This window comes from Rhinoderma darwinii, unplaced genomic scaffold, assembly GCF_050947455.1.
Source record: "Rhinoderma darwinii isolate aRhiDar2 unplaced genomic scaffold, aRhiDar2.hap1 Scaffold_2097, whole genome shotgun sequence".
Taxonomy (NCBI): domain Eukaryota; kingdom Metazoa; phylum Chordata; class Amphibia; order Anura; family Rhinodermatidae; genus Rhinoderma; species Rhinoderma darwinii.
The window spans coordinates 35,301-54,376 of record NW_027462438.1 but is presented as its reverse complement, the minus strand read 5'-3'; the positions used below and the strand labels follow the sequence as shown (position 1 = coordinate 54,376).

The 19,076-nt window shown below is 48.9% G+C and overlaps 1 protein-coding gene across 1 annotated transcript in view; it reads right to left on the bottom strand.

The window, feature by feature from the left end:
• Nucleotides 1-742: 742 nt before the first annotated feature.
• The window catches only part of LOC142701490 (synaptic vesicular amine transporter-like), a gene marked incomplete at its 3' end in the record, with an annotated part of 41,397 nt that continues 23,063 nt past the window's right edge, over nt 743-19,076 (bottom strand). Inside the window, exons 2-4 of the mRNA XM_075848146.1 lie at nt 11,379-11,437; nt 4,219-4,302; nt 743-835 (exon numbers count right to left, since the gene is read on the bottom strand). Of these exons, the coding sequence (XP_075704261.1) occupies nt 743-835; nt 4,219-4,302; nt 11,379-11,437 (236 nt within the window). The remainder of the gene's footprint in view (nt 836-4,218; nt 4,303-11,378; nt 11,438-19,076) is intronic.

The following is a 19,076-nucleotide window of genomic DNA, read 5'->3' as shown; positions in this document are numbered from 1 at the left end:
ACTCCACAGAACACGTCACATAGAGAAGCGTCACTCCACAGAACACGTCACAGAGAAGCGTCACTCCACAGAACACGTCACATAGAGAAGCGTCACTCCACAGAACACGTCACATAGAGAAGCGTCACTCCACAGAACACGTAACATAGAGAAGCGTCACTCCACAGAACACGTCACATAGAGAAGCGTCACTCCACAGAACACGCTGCTCCTAGATCCAGTGACGGCGGCTTTACACCCTTCTATCTGACGCTTGGCATTGTGCTTGGTGATGCTCGGCTCCCGGGCACAGTGTGCGGATGTTAATACCAGGGGAGGTCTGTACTCTGCAGTTCTGGAGTCAGCGGAGTGTTGGTGACTTTTCTGCACTTGCTCCTCAGCACTCGGCCCCCCGCTCTGTCACTTTACGTGGTCTGCACTCCATGAGTTGCGGCGGTTTCTTCCACTTTATAATATTATCAGTCACAGGAGATGGTGGACTACCTAGGGGGGGACATTTTCGGAACTGACGTGTTCCCCGGTGACGTCCTATTACAGGACCGCGCTGGAGGTCACTCATCTCTTTACCACGACCCGTCCTACCACTAATGTCTGTCATACACCGGGGGGGGGGGGGGGGGATATAAGGATAAGTGGGGGGCACATACTTTTCTCCATACAGTGTAAATGAAAAGTCAGCATTAAATAACCAAGAATGACAATAATGTAAAGATTGAAGTTCTGAGCAGGTTATTGGACTGACCCAGCACTCCCATAGCGAGTCCTCCCAGCGCAATTCCCATGGCGTTGCCTCGCTCCTCGTCATCTGTGTACACACTGGCGAGCATCCCCATACCTGCGGAGCAAACACAGCGATTATTGGCCACGGCCGCGCTCCCTCCGTACAGCAGTTTTGTTAAACCATAATCCCCCCCCCCCCCCCCCCGAGGCTGGAGACGATCCGTGACCTTTACAAGGGAGGAAATGAAAGACACAAAGCAGAGCCGATACATGATAGATAGATAGATAGATAGATAGATAGATAGATAGATAGATAGATAGATAGATAGATATGAGATAGATAGATAGATAGATAGATAGATAGATAGATAGATAGATAGATAGATAGATAGATAGATAGATAGATAGATAGATAGATAGATAGATAGATAGATAGATAGATAGATAGATATGAGATAGATAGATAGATAGATAGATAGATAGATAGATAGATAGATAGATAGATAGATAGATATGAGATAGATAGATAGATAGATATGAGATAGATAGATAGATAGATAGATAGATAGATAGATAGATAGATAGATAGATAGATAGATAGATAGATAGATAGATATGAGATAGATAGATAGATAGATAGATAGATAGATAGATAGATAGATATGAGATAGATAGATAGATAGATATGAGATAGATAGATAGATAGATAGATAGATAGATAGATAGATAGATAGATAGATAGATAGATAGATAGATAGATAGATAGATAGATAGATAGATAGATAGATATGAGATAGATAGATAGATAGATAGATATGAGATAGATAGATAGATAGATAGATAGATAGATAGATAGATAGATAGATAGATAGATATGAGATAGATAGATAGATAGATAGATAGATAGATAGATAGATAGATAGATAGATAGATAGATAGATAGATAGATAGATAGATAGATATGAGATAGATAGATAGATAGATAGATAGATAGATAGATAGATAGATAGATAGATAGATAGATAGATAGATAGATAGATAGATAGATAGATAGATAGATAGATAGAGAGATAGATAGAGAGATAGATAGATAGATAGATAGATAGATATGAGATAGATAGATAGATAGATATGAGATAGATAGATAGATAGATAGATAGATAGATAGATAGATAGATAGATAGATAGATAGATAGATAGATATGAGATAGATAGATAGATAGATAGATAGATAGATAGATAGATAGATAGATAGATAGATAGATAGATAGATAGATAGATAGATAGATAGATAGATAGATAGATAGATAGAGAGATAGATAACTCCCTACAGAAAGAGAGAAACAGCTATGACAGCACCGTCAACAAAAGCGGGAAAAAACTACTGAATCTATGTCGAAGCTTAGGACTCCACATACTGAATGGCCGCACCAAGGGAGACTCTTTAGGAAGGTATACACTAAACTCCCATGTAGGCAGCAGTGTAGTAGACTATGCCATCACGGACATGGACCCCGCAAACATTGGCGCACTCATAGTCACTCCACAAACGCACCTGTCAGATCACAACCAATTACTTCTATACATCAAATCCACAACCAAACCATCTGCACAAAAACCACATCAAACCGGCCTCTTCAACCTGCCCCCATCTTATAAATGGTCCAAAACGTCAACTATAAAATATAAAGAGACAATGAACAGACCAGAAGTGCAGGAGATGCTTCACAACCTCAACAACAAGGTGTATGAGACAAGCCCAGGAGGGGTCAATCAGGCCGTAAATGACCTCAATAATATATTCTATACCATGGCAGAGAAGTCTGACCTGAAAAGATGTGACTACAAGAGGCCACAAGAAATACATCCTAACGGTTGGTTTGACCGTGAGTGCAAAGAAGTACGGAAGACCCTAAGAAATGCCTCAAATAAGAAGCACCGAGACCCAAACAACACCGGTCTGAAGGAGGCCTACAGCAACATACAGAGGCAATACAAGACCATCCTCCGAAAGAAAAAACAAAGGCACATCTCCACCAAACTTACCCAACTCCAAGATGCCCTCCATGACAACTCGTTCTGGGAATTATGGAAACACATGGGCAAAAATTGCAAGAAAAACAACCTTCATATTCAAAATGGCAACATCTGGCTCCAATATTTCAGGGACCTCTACAAAGATATCCCGAAAGAAGAACAAAGCCAAGAACAAAAACAAATAATATCAAAATTGAAGGCGATGGAGGAAACACTTAAAGATTCTCAAAACCCCCTGGATACACCAATAACACTGCAAGAAGTAACAGAGAGAACCTCAGACATAAGGTGTAAAAAATCCAGCGGCCTAGACAGAATCTCACCAGAAATGATAAAACACAGCCCGCCAGAAATACAGGCCGCAATAGTCAAACTATTTAATATAGTGCTGAGTGCCGGCCACTTCCCGCAAATCTGGAACCAAGGCCTTATAACACCAATCCACAAGAGTGGGGACAGGTACGACCCGGCCAACTACCGAGGGATATGTGTCAGCAGCAACCTGGGGAAACTGTTCAGCAGCATCCTGAATAAGAGAATCCTCAGCTTCCTCTCCCAGCACAATGTCCTCCACCAAAGCCAAGCTGGGTTCATGCCAAACCACCGCACCACTGACCACATCTACACCCTGCGCAGCCTCATCAAGAGCCACGTCCACAATACAAAGCATGGGAAGATTTACGCCTGTTTTGTGGACTTTAAGAAGGCCTTTGACTCAGTGTGGCACCCGGGCCTATTCCTGAAACTGCTGGAGAGCGGAATAGGAGGTAAAACCTATGACGTCATCAGAAGCTCCTACACAGAGAACAGATGCAGCGTGAAGGTGAATGGGAGAAGAACGGCTGATTTCCAGCAGAGCCGAGGAGTCAGACAAGGCTGCAGCCTCAGTCCAACGCTCTTCAACATCTACATCAATGAACTGGCCACAGCTCTGGAATCCTCCTCAGCACCAGGTCTCGCCCTCCATGACACCCAGGTGACATTCCTGTTGTATGCAGATGACCTTCTGTTACTATCACCAACCGAGAAAGGTCTCCAAGACAACCTGCAAATCCTAGAAAAATTCAGCTCCACGTGGGCACTACCCATCAATGCCAAGAAAACCAACATCATGGTGTTCCAGAAGAGAAACTCAAAATCCCCCAGGCACCCGACCTTCACACTAAATAACGCCACAATCACAGCGACCGACAGGTACTGCTAGAGCTACATTATCCAGCCGCGTCGGGAGCGCGCACAGTGACATCGAGCCGCTCACGCCCCTTCTATAAAAGAAGCAGCACCAGATGAGTTACCAAGACCGAATAACAGGGCGTTAGGGAAGGAAATGCCTTCAAAATCTTAACAATAGATTTATAATTCAATTTCGGATTAGGATGCGTTCTAAAAACGATGACTCAATTTGGGAATAACCCTTTAATGTTAGACACGGGATGTGGGTTCAGTTGACATGTGACCTACCTGCCACAGACGAGCAGGATGAGCCGATTCCCTGCAGCGATCTCGCGATGAACAGCAAAGTGTAGGTCCCGGAGAAGGCAAACACTGTGGAGGGAGATAATAATGGTAGAATTATAATAGTGACGCAGCATCGACCCCCACCCAGGATATAACCACCTTCTATGAGCTACAGGTAAAGGAAGCCCAACAAAATGTAGGCGCAGCCGTAATGGAGGGAGCGCATGACTAGGTGTTTGGGGTTTTAGGCTACTACGTTTGAGGCTATTTGTGTAGGGATTAGAGGGTAAAGTGAAAGGGGCATGGGGCAAATGTATCTATATGTGGTGGGTGGAGAGTAAAGTATATAAGTCCATGCAGCTGGACAACAGGAGAAAATATTTGTCCTGTTACTATAACTGTTGAAAAAAAACAAAAAACTGTTTGACACTTACCTGTAATGGACGCGGCGATGGAGCTCACGATGGCCAGGATCCGGGATGCGGCGATGGAGCTCACGATGGCCAGGATCCGGGATACGGCGATGCTGCACGGTGCTGGCTGTCTTGATCAGCTGTTTGCCGGGGCTCTTCCTCCTGTTCCAGCGGCTGGAGTGGAGAGTGTCGAGGGACGCAGCAGTGGGCGTTCCAGGCCTCCGAAGAGGTCTTCCCCAGAGGTAACGCCTCAGTCTTGTCGGCGCCAAGGGAGCCCCTCCAGGGACCCTCCTCCTCCTGCTGGTCCGGAGCTGCGCTGCACCCTGGCGACGGTCTGCGGAGGTCTGGGAGGAATCCCATTAGGCGGGCGAGACTGGAGGTGACAGGAGGGGGGGGCCGCGGCGGCCATCTTCCCCCCTCCTGTCTTCAACGACAAGACCGGAAGTGGAGGCGTGACCGGATGCGCGCGCAAGACCGGATGTGCGCGCTGGACTGGATACGCGCGCAGGACCGGAAGTGACGGCTTTCTCCGGCGCCGATGTTTCAGGTGCCGGAGGAGCTCTGCAAACAGAGGTACGGACACCAGACCCGCAGGAAGAGGCGGGCGGGCTCCAGATGGGGAGCGAGATCGCCTCCTGCTGGAGCAGGGAGGCGTGCGGCGGCAGAGACCGGAAGTACCTGGGCAGCTTCTGTGAGTGACACCGGGCCCCATCCGGATGGGGGGCAGCGGTCAGCTGTCCATTCAGCACCAGGAGAGAGGTTCGTTTATGACAGCCCTGCAGACGGACTGGGACGGCAGGGCTGTCATTCTGATTATGCCACGCCAACAGCGGGTGGCAAAACCGTGGACGGGCCGCATTCCGCTGGGCCTATGACGTCAGCGACATGAAGTTCGGGGAGCTACGGGGAGCGTGGGGTGCAGGAGCACCACTCCCCAGGACCGATGCCATGCTCATCCAGATTGATAGACGCGTCCGCTGGGAGGTCACCTCAGGGACGGTCGGGTGAGTCTACCACGGATGTGGTGCCGGGGATGTGGGGGGGGATGTTGTCTATGTCACAGATGCATTTATTGTTTAGAGGGATGCAGGAATATTTTGCGAGAGTTTTGCCAGGTGTAGAGCAGTCGCCAGCGAGGGTATGGGGCGCTGCTAGTGAGGCGAGTGCTAGTGCGGCGGGGAGTGCGGTTGCTAATGAGGCGATTTCTAGTGCAGTTGCGGCAGGGATTGCGGGTGTTAGTGAAGTGGCGCCGGTTGTGGGTGCTGTAGTGGCGGTGGAAAAAGTGGTTGACGCGGCGGCTAGTACAGCTAAGAAGGTGGTGGAGGATGTGCGTTTGGCGGATGCAGCAAAAGGCGAGGTTTATGTGTGTTTTGAGGGCCCGCTGGGGGCACATTTGAAGGTGGAGATTAGGGAAAAGATATGGAAAGATGAATATGTTGAGATTTTTTCTTTGCTGCCTTTAGAAAAGTTTAATTTGGACCGGTGGAAACCGGATGAAAGTAAGGAGGAGCGGCGGCGGTATCGCTTGATTCCTCGGACTTTTGCGAATTGGCTGCAGGCCTTCGCTATCTTGGCTAGTGTGGTGGGTGAGAAGGCGCCGGAGAACTGTTCGGCGCTATTCTGTTATATGGATTCAGTAGGGGAGGCGTATCGTGTATACGGTGGTAATGCGTGGTTGCGGTATGACGAACAGTTTCGTCAGCGGAAGTCGGTGCGCCCGTCGTTGCGATAGGACCACAAAGATATCAGTTTGTGGATGCGTCTGATGTCTGCGCCAAAACAGGGTCAGCAGCCCTTTCGGGATGCGGCCGGCGGTCAGGGGTCAGCAGCGGGTCGGTCAGGATCCTCAGTAAAGGGGTGTTGCTGGCAGTATAATGAGGGGCATTGCAAGTTTGGCCCAAACTGCAGGTACAAGCACGAGTGCTCCGGTTGCGGAGGCGCCCATGGTTTGTCCAGATGCTTCAAGAAGCATAAGGGCAGGCAGGGAGATGCTGAGCAGAAGAGGGGCGACGCCGGTGAGGGTGGAAAGGAGTCTCCCGTTTTTAAGGGGCTATCCAAATAAGAAAGTGGCAGAGTTGTTGTTGTTAGGTTTTTCAGAAGGTTTTCGGATTCCTTGTATGTCGGCTGGACGTGATGGGGTAGTCCGTAATTTGTCGTCTGCTTTGGCGCGGCCTGATCTGGTTACGGATAAGCTGCTGAAGGAGGTGGCTTTGGGCCGCATGGCGGGCCGTTTTCCTCCCCTCCTGTTCCTAGTTTGCGTGTTTCCCCGTTAGGTTTGGTTCCTAAAAAGGAGGTGAATAAATTCCGCCTTATTCATCACTTGTCTTATCCGGAAGGCGAGTCGGTGAATGACGGCATTGATCCGGCATTGTGCGCGGTCAGTTACACTTCCTTTGATGCGGCGGTTGTTTGGGTTCGGAAATACGGGAAGGGCTCTCTGTTAGCGAAAACTGACATTGAGGCCGCTTTTCGTTTATTGCCGGTGCATCCGGATAGTTTTTGTTTGCTGGGATGTTATTGGCAGGAGGAATATTTTGTAGATTGTTGCCTCCCGATGGGCTGCTCCATTTCATGCGCTTATTTTGAGATGTTTAGCACGTTTTTGGAGTGGGTGGTCCGTCGGGAGGCGCAGGTGCAATCTGCCCTGCATTATCTGGATGATTATGTAATGACAGGAATAGGGAAACAGACAAGTGAGCCCTAATCTACCCGCCACTCAGTCCCTGCCTACTTGCAACGACCCGCCCTAGGCGACGGGGTACAACTGGGCGACGGTCCCTCCACTCAGTAAGTGCACGACAGACAAACAGACAAGGAAACACAGAACAAAGGGAAAACAGGGCAGTTGCCCACGGCAACACCGTGAGCAACAAGAGTAGTAAACGAGCCGAGTCAAACCTGGAGTGTACGAGATACCAAACGCAGAGCAGGAGAGTAGTGAACAAGCCGAGTCAAACCTGGAGTGTACGAGGTACCAAATGCAGAGCAGGAGAGTAGTGAACAAGCCGAGTCAAACCAGGAGTGTACGAGGTACCAAACGCAGAGCAGGAGAGTAGTGAACAAGCCGAGTCAAACCTGGAGTGTACGAGGTACCAAACGCAGAGCAGGAGAGTAGTGAACAAGCCGAGTCAAACCTGGAGTGTACGAGGTACCAAACGCAGAGCAGGAGAGTAGTGAACGAGCCGAGTCAAACCAGGAGTGTACGAGGTACCAAACGCAGAGCAAGAGAGTAGTCAGTAAGCCAGGGTCATATGAAGCAGGGTCAAATAGTACAGAAGCTGCAGCAGGGCTAGGAAACCAAACAGAAGAATCACAAGCAAGGAGGAACAGGAAAGGCAGCTATAAATAGACAGAGGGCGGGAGCTAGCTCCGTCTGGCCAGGCTGTGATAGGCTCTCCCACTCCTAAGCCTGCCATCCTGAGTGGTGGAAGATGGAGTCAGTCTCACAGACATAGAAGCAGGTGCAGACTGATTACCTATGGGCGTGGATACAGAAGCTGTGCCTGGCAGATCCTTAACAGATTTCCTGTTTATCGGGCCGCCGGGTACCTATGTGTGTGCAGGATTGCTACATACTATGGAGCGAGTGGCAAAGGATTTTGGGTTACCTCTGGCGCCTGACAAAACTGAGGGACCCATGACGGTCATCAAGTTTTTGGGGATCATGATTGATTCAGATAACATGGAGTTGCCTGATGATAAGTTGCTGGAGATGAGAGGGTTGGTGGCGAGTGCGCTGCGCAGGAAGAAGATACAGTTGCGGGACTTGCAATCCTTGTTGGGTCATTTGAATTTCGCTTGTAGGATTATGCCCATGGGGCGGGTGTTTTGCAGGCGATTGGCGAGTGCTACCGCAGGGGTGCATTCTCCCCATCATTTTATTAGGTTGTCGGCGGAGTTGAAAGCAGATTTGTTGGTGTGGGGGGAGTTTTTGCAGAGCTATAATGGGCGGTCGGTGCTCATGTATCAGCCGGTGTCTAGTGTGGACTTGGAGCTGTATACTGATGCGTCAGGTGCTTGCGGATTTGGGGCTTATTTCCAGGGGCAGTGGTGCTCGGGTTGGTGTGCGGGTTGGTGTGCGGGGGTGTGCGGGTTGGTGCTCGGGTTGGTGCGCGGGTTGGTGCGCGGGTTGGTGCGCGGGTTGGTGCTCGGGTGGGTGCGCGGGTTGGTGCGCGGGTTGGTGCGCGGGTTGGTGTGCGGGGGTGTGCGGGTTGGTGCTCGGGTTGGTGCGCGGGTTGGTGTGCAGGAGTTTGGCCAAATGCTTGGCATGAATGTGGTTTTGTCCGTAACTTGGCTCTGCTGGAATTGTTCCCGATTGTGGTGGCTGCGGAGTTGTGGGGGGATTGTCTGCGGGACCGGAGAGTGCGTTTCGTATGTGACAATCTGGGTGTGGTTCAGGCTGTTAATGCTCAGACAGCTAATTCTCCGCCAGTCGTGCGACTATTGCGACATTTAGTTTTGAGAGGTTTGATGTTGAATGCGCATTTTGTGGCAGTGCATATTCCTGGGGTGCTGAATTCTGTGGCTGATTCCCTTTCTCGTCAACAGTGGGACAGGTTTCGTCTGCTGGCGCCGGGGGCGGAGTCTCATGGCCTGCCTTGTCCAGAGCATCTGTGGAAGGTGGTGTGACAATGGCGATGTCGCTCGTGGAAAGGTCGGTTAGTGCGGTCACGTGGCAGAGGTACAGTGCGGTATGGCAGGTATGGGAGGCTTTGTTGGAAAATGCGCAGGCAGGTATTGCAGATCGGCAGGCGTGTTTGCTGTATTTTATAGGAAATGCGTACAGTGAGGGGTCGTCTGCAGCAACGGTCGCTCGGAGTTTGTCGGCCTTGGCTTTTTGGTTTAAGAAGAAAGGTGAGGAGGACGTGACTAAGTCCTTTTTGGTCAGGCAGGCAATGAAGGGTTTCAGGAGGGGTTCCGCAGTTAGGGACCACAGGAAGCCGGTGTCATTTGAGCTGTTGGTAGCGATTTGTGATTTATTGGGGGATGTTTGTGTTTCGGGGTTTGAAGAGCGGCTATTTACACTGGCCTTTTCTTTGGCGTTCTTTGGGGCGTTCCGGATATCGGAGTTGGTGTCGGCCAGTAAGAGTGTGGCAGGGGGTTTATTGTACGTGGATGTGGATTTGGATGGCTCCTGCCTTTCTTGTTTGCTTCGTAGATCTAAGACAGATCAGGAGGGGAGAGGTTTTGTGGTGCGTTTGTATGAGTTACCAGGGTCGCGGGTGTGCCCGGTCCGCTGTTTTCGGGAGTTTGTTGCGGTGAGGCCTGAGGGCCCGGCATCCTTGTTGGTTCATGCAGACGGGCTGTCTTTGTCAAAATTCCAGTTTTCACAGGTGTTCAAAAAATGTATCCTGTTGTCTGGCAGAGGTGGAGCAGGTTTTAGTTCTCACTCTTTTAGAATTGGCGCAGCTACGGAAGCAGCTCGGTGGGGTTTATCCCCGGCGATGGTTAAGAAGATCGGTAGGTGGGAGTCAGACAGATATAGGTTGTATGTGCGGCCTCATTTGCTGTGAGGCGGTGGAGATAAGATGTGCTGGAGGTGGATATGGAGTAGTTACGTTGTTGTTTTGTGTTGTTTTAGGTGCAGGTCCCTGCTTGATTTGGATCATGGGGCACTCCTACGTGCACTGGGGAGGTGTGCGTGCTGATGTTCGTCCGGCCGGACGGCAGTTGGGCATGGATCACGCAGAAGTGCAGGTCAGATGGTTGGGCCTGCGGGGCATGCTGTGGTGTAGGCTGTTACCAGAGGTACAATTTTATGCAGGTTTGGACAGGGCGCCGGATATCTTAGTGGTGCACCTTGGCGGCAATGATTTGGGCATTCGGTCGTCCAGGGATTTAGTGAGGGATGTGAAGATTGACCTTTTGCGGTTGTGGTCGGCGTTCCCAGGAGTGCTGATTGTCTGGTCAGATATTGTGGCTCGCAAGGTGTGGCGGCAGGCACGTTCCGTACATAGCTTAAACAAAGCGCGAGCAAAGGTCAACAAGGTAGTTGGCAGGTTTGTGGCACGCAATGGCGGTGTTGTGGTGCGGCATAAGGAGTTGGAGGGTAGAGAGGTAGGTTTCCTCAGGGCGGATGGTGTTCATCTAAACGAGGTGGGTCTGGATATGTGGACCCTGGACATCAAGGAGGGCATGGAGAAAGCCCTGCAGTTGTGGAGGGACAATCATGTGTAAGGGGTCACACATGATTGTCGTGGCGGTAGGAGGAGGGGTCTTTGGAGGCACGGAATGGTAAGAAGGAGAAGCAACAATGGAGATTGTTGCAAGAGAACTCGGGGCGTTTAACCCGGGATAGTATTGGAGGGGCTGGGGAGTGGTTACCCAGCTCATATATATTCCTGATGGGCAGGGTCCCCAGGAAGGGAGAGAGAGGTCTTGGACATGGTTGGTGCCCTCGGGTCAGGTGCAGAACGGCTGTAGGGTAAGGGGTCCAGACCTAATAAGGAAACGATGGAGTTTAATGATTGAAGTGCCTTCAAGGATCCTTTATCTGGAGTTGGGAAATAGAGCAGGATGTTATCATGGAGTTATGATGTGTTTATGGTTATGCTCTTTTTCAGAAAAAAGGTGTGTTTAATAAATGGCTGCTGTGGCCTTTACACCAAAATTCATGTGTGGTCTCTTATTGGGGTTTGGGGTGGAAGGTCATAGATAGCGAAAGTCATCAAACATACCTTAAGTCATGTAAACTGGGGGCCATACGGTCCTTACATATTATAGACTTATTATAGTTCAGCCGGCACTTACTGATTGTGGAGAGAAACATGATGCAGAATCCAGCAAACATTGGGAGCTGGTACCCGACCCTGTAAAACATATATAATATTAAAGGAAAGTGCGAGCACAAGGTCAAATCTGCAGTTATGGTACGTGTAGTACTGCAGTATGTGATATGTATCAGGTGACAGAGCTGCAGTATGTGATATGTATCAGGTGACAGCGCTGCAGTATGTGATATGTATAAGGTGACAGCGCTGCAGTATGTGATATGTATCAGGTGACAGCGCTGCAGTGTGTGATATGTATCAGGTGACAGAGCTGCAGTATGTGATATGTATAAGGTGACAGCGCTGCAGTATGTGATATGTATCAGGTGACAGCGCTGCAGTATGTGATATGTATCAGGTGACAGCGCTGCAGTATGTGATATGTATAAGGTGACAGCGCTGCAGTATGTGATATGTATCAGGTGACAGAGCTGCAGTATATGATATGTATCAGGTGACAGCGCTGCAGTATGTGATATGTATCAGGTGACAGCGCTGCAGTGTGTGATATGTATCAGGTGACAGCGCTGCAGTATGTGATCTGTATCAGGTGACAGCGCTGCAGTATGTGATATGTATCAGGTGACAGCGCTGCAGTGTGTGATATGTATCAGGTGACAGCGCTGCAGTGTGTGATATGTATCAGGTGACAGCGCTGCAATGTGTGATATGTATCAGGTGACAGAGCTGCAGTATGTGATATGTATCAGGTGACAGAGCTGCAGTATATGATATGTATCAGGTGACAGCGCTGCAGTATGTGATATGTATCAGGTGACAGCGCTGCAGTATGTGATATGTATCAGGTGACAGCGCTGCAGTATGTGATATGTATCAGGTGACAGCGCTGCAGTGTGTGATATGTATCAGGTGACAGCGCTGCAGTATGTGATCTGTATCAGGTGACAGCGCTGCAGTGTGTGATATGTATCAGGTGACAGCGCTGCAGTGTGTGATATGTATCAGGTGACAGCGCTGCAGTGTGTGATATGTATCAGGTGACAGCGCTGCAATGTGTGATATGTATCAGGTGACAGCGCTGCAGTGTGTGATATGTATCAGGTGACAGCGCTGCAGTGTGTGATATGTATCAGGTGACAGCGCTGCAGTGTGTGATATGTATCAGGTGACAGAGCTGCAGTGTGTGATATGTATCAGGTGACAGCGCTGCAGTGTGTGATATGTATCAGGTGACAGCGCTGCAGTGTGTGATATGTATCAGGTGACAGCGCTGCAGTGTGTGATATGTATCAGGTGACAGCGCTGCAGTGTGTGATATGTATCAGGTGACAGCGCTGCAGTGTGTGATATGTATCAGGTGACAGCGCTGCAGTATGTGATATGTATCAGGTGACAGCGCTGCAGTATGTGATATGTATCAGGTGACAGAGCTGCAGTATGTGATATGTATCAGGTGACAGCGCTGCAGTATGTGATATGTATCAGGTGACAGCGCTGCAGTATGTGATATGTATCAGGTGACAGCGCTGCAGTATGTGATATGTATCAGGTGACAGCGCTGCAGTATGTGATATGTATCAGGTGACAGCGCTGCAGTATGTGATATGTATCAGGTGACAGCGCTGCAGTATGTGATATGTATCAGGTGACAGCGCTGCAGTATGTGATATGTATCAGGTGACAGCGCTGCAGTATGTGATATGTATCAGGTGACAGCGCTGCAGTATGTGATATGTATCAGGTGACAGCGCTGCAGTATGTGATATGTATCAGGTGACAGAGCTGCAGTATGTGATATGTATCAGGTGACAGCGCTGCAGTATGTGATATGTATCAGGTGACAGCGCTGCAGTATGTGATATGTATCAGGTGACAGCGCTGCAGTATGTGATATGTATCAGGTGACAGCGCTGCAGTATGTGATATGTATCAGGTGACAGCGCTGCAGTATGTGATATGTATCAGGTGACAGCGCTGCAGTATGTGATATGTATCAGGTGACAGCGCTGCAGTATGTGATATGTATCAGGTGACAGCGCTGCAGTATGTGATATGTATCAGGTGACAGCGCTGCAGTATGTGATATGTATCAGGTGACAGCGCTGCAGTATGTGATATGTATCAGGTGACAGCGCTGCAGTATGTGATATGTATCAGGTGACAGCGCTGCAGTATGTGATATGTATCAGGTGACAGCGCTGCAGTATGTGATATGTATCAGGTGACAGCGCTGCAGTATGTGATATGTATCAGGTGACAGCGCTGCAGTATGTGATATGTATCAGGTGACAGCGCTGCAGTATGTGATATGTATCAGGTGACAGCGCTGCAGTATGTGATATGTATCAGGTGACAGCGCTGCAGTATGTGATATGTATCAGGTGACAGCGCTGCAGTATGTGATATGTATCAGGTGACAGAGCTGCAGTATGTGATATGTATCAGGTGACAGCGCTGCAGTATGTGATATGTATCAGGTGACAGAGCTGCAGTATGTGATATGTATCAGGTGACAGCGCTGCAGTATGTGATATGTATCAGGTGACAGAGCTGCAGTATATAAAATGTATCAGGTGACAGAGCTGCAGTGTGTGATATGTATCAGGTGACAGCGCTGCAGTGTGTGATATGTATCAGGTGACAGCGCTGCAGTATGTGATATGTATCAGGTGACAGCGCTGCAGTATGTGATATGTATCAGGTGACAGCGCTGCAGTATGTGATATGTATCAGGTGACAGCGCTGCAGTATGTGATATGTATCAGGTGACAGCGCTGCAGTATGTGATATGTATCAGGTGACAGCGCTGCAGTATGTGATATGTATCAGGTGACAGCGCTGCAGTATGTGATATGTATCAGGTGACAGCGCTGCAGTATGTGATATGTATCAGGTGACAGCGCTGCAGTATGTGATATGTATCAGGTGACAGAGCTGCAGTATGTGATATGTATCAGGTGACAGCACTGCAGTATGTGATATGTATCAGGTGACAGAGCTGCAGTATGTGATATGTATCAGGTGACAGAGCTGCAGTATGTGATATGTATCAGGTGACAGCGCTGCAGTGTGTGATATGTATCAGGTGACAGCACTGCAGTATGTGATATGTATCAGGTGACAGAGCTGCTGTATGTGATATGTATCAGGTGACAGAGCTGCAGTATGTGATATGTATCAGGTGACAGCGCTGCAGTGTGTGATATGTATCAGGTGACAGCGCTGCAGTATGTGATATGTATCAGGTGACAGCGCTGCAGTATGTGATATGTATCAGGTGACAGCGCTGCAGTATATAAAATGTATCAGGTGACAGAGCTGCAGTGTGTGATATGTATCAGGTGACAGCGCTGCAGTATGTGATATGTATCAGGTGACAGCGCTGCAGTGTGTGATATGTATCAGGTGACAGCGCTGCAGTATGTGATATGTATCAGGTGACAGCGCTGCAGTATGTGATATGTATCAGGTGACAGAGTGGAAGTATGTGATATGTATCAGGTGACAGCGCTGCAGTATGTGATATGTATCAGGTGACAGCGCTGCAGTATGTGATATGTATCAGGTGACAGCGCTGCAGTATGTGATATGTATCAGGTGACAGCGCTGCAGTATGTGATATGTATCAGGTGACAGAGTGGAAGTATGTGATATGTATCAGGTGACAGCGCTGCAGTATGTGATTCAGGTGACAGCGCATTTTGTTCACACCTGTTAGTCAAAAATGATAGTGAATAAAAATAAAAAACGGGATTATAAAGGCGCTGCTTAGTAAGATGAATAATGAATTTATTGGACAGTCTTAGAACAGATGCTACGCGTTTCAACGCCGGACCGGTGTCTTCATCAGGCACGTCAAACAGACAGTAAATGAGCACGTATATATACAGAAATGATGTAGTCTTAATTGGGCCAAATTCAGACCAACCTACTGGTCAAAAAACCGCCAAAAAAACGGGCAGGTCAGAGTTCAAAGCGTACAGATTGCAAATAGTCATAATAACAGAGATGACTAAAATTACTCAAATAGCTGAAATAATCCTAATGATGCAAAGTTGTATGAGAAATAAATAGTTAAAAACATACGTGAAAGACAAGAATTGACACGGGAAATAACTATAGGAACGGTGGACTAAAACCGTGTTAACAATAAGAATACACCGCGCCGTAAGGAGACAATAAGAATACACCGCGCCGTAAGGAGAGAATAAGAATACACCGCGCCGTAAGGAGACAATAAGAATACACCGCGCCGTAAGGAGACAATAAGAATACACCGCGCCGTAAGGAGACTATAAGAATACACCACGCCGTAAGGAGACAATAAGAATACACCGCGCCGTAAGGAGACAATAAGAATACACCGCGCCGTAAGGAGACAATAAGAATACACCGCGCCGTAAGGAGACAATAAGAATACACCGCGCCGTAAGGAGACAATAAGAATACACCGCGCCGTAAGGAGACAATAAGAATACACCGCGCCGTAAGGAGACTATAAGAATACACCGCGCCGTAAGGAGACTATAAGAATACACCGCGCCGTAAGGAGACTATAAGAATACACCGCGCCGTAAGGAGACAATAAGAATACACCACGCCGTAAGGAGACAATAAGAATACACCACGCCGTAAGGAGACAATAAGAATACACCGCGCCGTAAGGAGACAATAAGAATACACCGCGCCGTAAGGAGACAATAAGAATACACCACGCCGTAAGGAGACTATAAGAATACACCGCGCCGTAAGGAGACAATAAGAATACACCACGCCGTAAGGAGACTATAAGAATACACCGCGCCGTAAGGAGACAATAAGAATACACCGCGCCGTAAGGAGACTATAAGAATACACCGCGCCGTAAGGAGACAATAAGAATACACCGCGCCGTAAGGAGACAATAAGAATACACCGCGCCGTAAGGAGACAATAAGAATACACCGTGCCGTAAGGAGACTATAAGAATACACCACGCCGTAAGGAGACAATAAGAATACACCACGCCGTAAGGAGAGAATAAGAATACACCACGCCGTAAGGAGACTATAAGAATACACCGCGCCGTAAGGAGACTATAAGAATACACCGCGCCGTAAGGAGACAACAAGAATACACCACGCCGTAAGGAGACTATAAGAATACACCGCGCCGTAAGGAGACAATAAGAATACACCGCGCCGTAAGGAGACTATAAGAATACACCACGCCGTAAGGAGACTATAAGAATACACCACGCTGTAAGGAGACTATAAATCTAGATATAAACATTACAATTGTGCATTACTGATCGATTCATCTCACACAACAGTAAACGGAAAGTGATGGCCGTAGGCAAGACGACCACAAACAATACGGTGGCTGGTGGGGTCAAACGGCGGTGGAACGCCTGGTGGACCGCAAACGCGAAAAATCGTGAGGCACTAGAAAAGAATACAGGGGAACGAAAAAAAGGGGGGGGGGAGGAGGGGGGAGGAGGGGGGGGGGGGAAAGAAACCAAAGGAGAAGTAATTGAATGGACAGTAAATGAAAAATGACTAAGATTGTGATGCAAGAAAGACGGGCTTACATTGTCCGGAATAATATATGGATAACGCAATATATGAGGAGAAATGCGGTAAAATGAAGTCATATAATGTATAATGAAGTCATATAATGTATAATGAAGTCATATAATGTATAATGAAGTCATATAATGTATAATGAAGTTGTAATGGCAGGAAGGAGGTGAAGGGAAAGTGAGCCCTAATCTACCCACCGCCCTGTCCCTGCTTACTTGCAACGACCCACCCTAGGCGACGGGGTACAACTGGGCGGCGGTCCCTACGCTGTCTAAGTGCACGGGAGAACAAACAGGGAACACGCAAGGGAAGGGGCAGTAACCCACGGAACGCCGCGAGGAAACGGAGCGGTGAACGAATAGTCAGGACCAGGATGAAGTGGAGTATACCAACGTGAGCACGGAGAAGGAAGCAAGCCAGGGGCAAGCGAAGCAGGTTAAGCGGAACTGCAGCAAAGCAGAAGCACGGCAGAAGCAGGCTGGAGCAAGAAGCAGTGGGGCCAGGAATCCAGAAGAATTACAAGCACTGAGGAGGAGAACACGGAAGGTAATAAAGGACAGGGGGCGGAGCTAACTCCGACTGACCAGGCCGCGATAGGCTCTCCCACTCCTGAGCCTGCCACCCTGGTTGGTGGGAGACGGTGTCAGTCTAACAGGTCTGGCCTCAGGTGTGGATTGATTAATCCCAGGAGTATACCTAGACGTAGTACCCGGCAGATCCCTAACAGTACTCCCCCTTTTATGAGGGGCCACCGGACCCTTACTAAGAGGACTCGGTTTAGTAGGGAATTGAAGGTGGAACCTCCTGATCAATACCCCAGCGTGAACATCACGGGCAGGTACCCAAGTCCTCTCCTCCGGCCCGTATCCTCTCCAATGGACCAGGTACTGGCGGGAGCCCTGGACCATCCTACTGTCCATAATCTTGGCCACCTCGAATTCCACCCCCTCAGGGGTGAGAACGGGAACAGGAGGTTTCCTCGAGGGGGACCAGGACGGGGAGCAGCGTTTAAGGAGGGAGGCATGGAAGACGTCATGTATGCGAAAGGATGGGGGCAGCTCCAGACGGAAGGATACAGGGTTGAGGACTTCAATGATCTTATAAGGTCCAATAAATCGGGGAGCAAACTTCCTGGACGGGACCTTAAGGCGCAAGTTCCTGGACGACAACCAGACCAAATCCCCGACGACAAACCGGGGGTTAGCAGAACGTCTACTATCCGCCTGAATCTTTTGTGCGCTCTGGGACGCCTCTAGGTTCTTCTGAACCTGGGCCCAGACAGTGCACAGTTCCCGATGAACATCCTCTACCTCAGGATTATTGGAACAACCAGGGGAAACGGAGGAGAACCGTGGATTAAACCCGAAATTACAGAAAAACGGGGAGACCCCTGACGAGTTACTGACCCGGTTATTCAGGGAAAATTCAGCAAGGGGAAGGAATGAGACCCAATCGAATTGACAGTCAGAGATGAAACACCTTAAATATTGTTCCAGGGATTGGTTAGTCCTTTCCGTTTGGCCATTAGTTTCGGGATGGAAGGCGGAGGAGAAGGACAGATCAATCTCCAACTTTTTACAAAAAACTCTCCAAAATAAGGAAACAAATTGTACCCCTCTGTCAGAAACGATATTGACTGGGGCCCCATGGAGACGCAGGATGTGTTTCACAAACAAAGAAGCTAACGTCTTGGCGTTAGGTAGCTTCTTAAGGGGCACAAAGTGGCACATCTTGCTGAAGCGGTCTACTACCACCCACACCACCGACTTGCCCTGAGATGGGGGCAAATCGGTGATAAAATCCATGGAGATATGGGTCCAAGGTCTCTGGGGAATGGGCAAGGAACGTAGTAGGCCCGCAGGTCGGGACCTAGGGGTTTTAAACCTAGCGCAAACCTCACAAGCGGCGACGTAAGCCCTAACGTCTTTAGGCAACCCAGGCCACCAATAGTTTCTGGTAATGAGGTGTTTGGTGCCCAAGATGCCAGGATGACCAGATAGAGCGGAGTCATGGTTTTCCCTGAGTACCCTTAGCCGGTATTGCAGGGGAACAAACAGTTTGTCCCCAGGGACGTTCCCGGGAGCTGAACCCTGATCAGCCGCAATATCAGAAGCTAAGTCAGAATCCGTGGCAGAAACGATTATACCAGGGGGTAA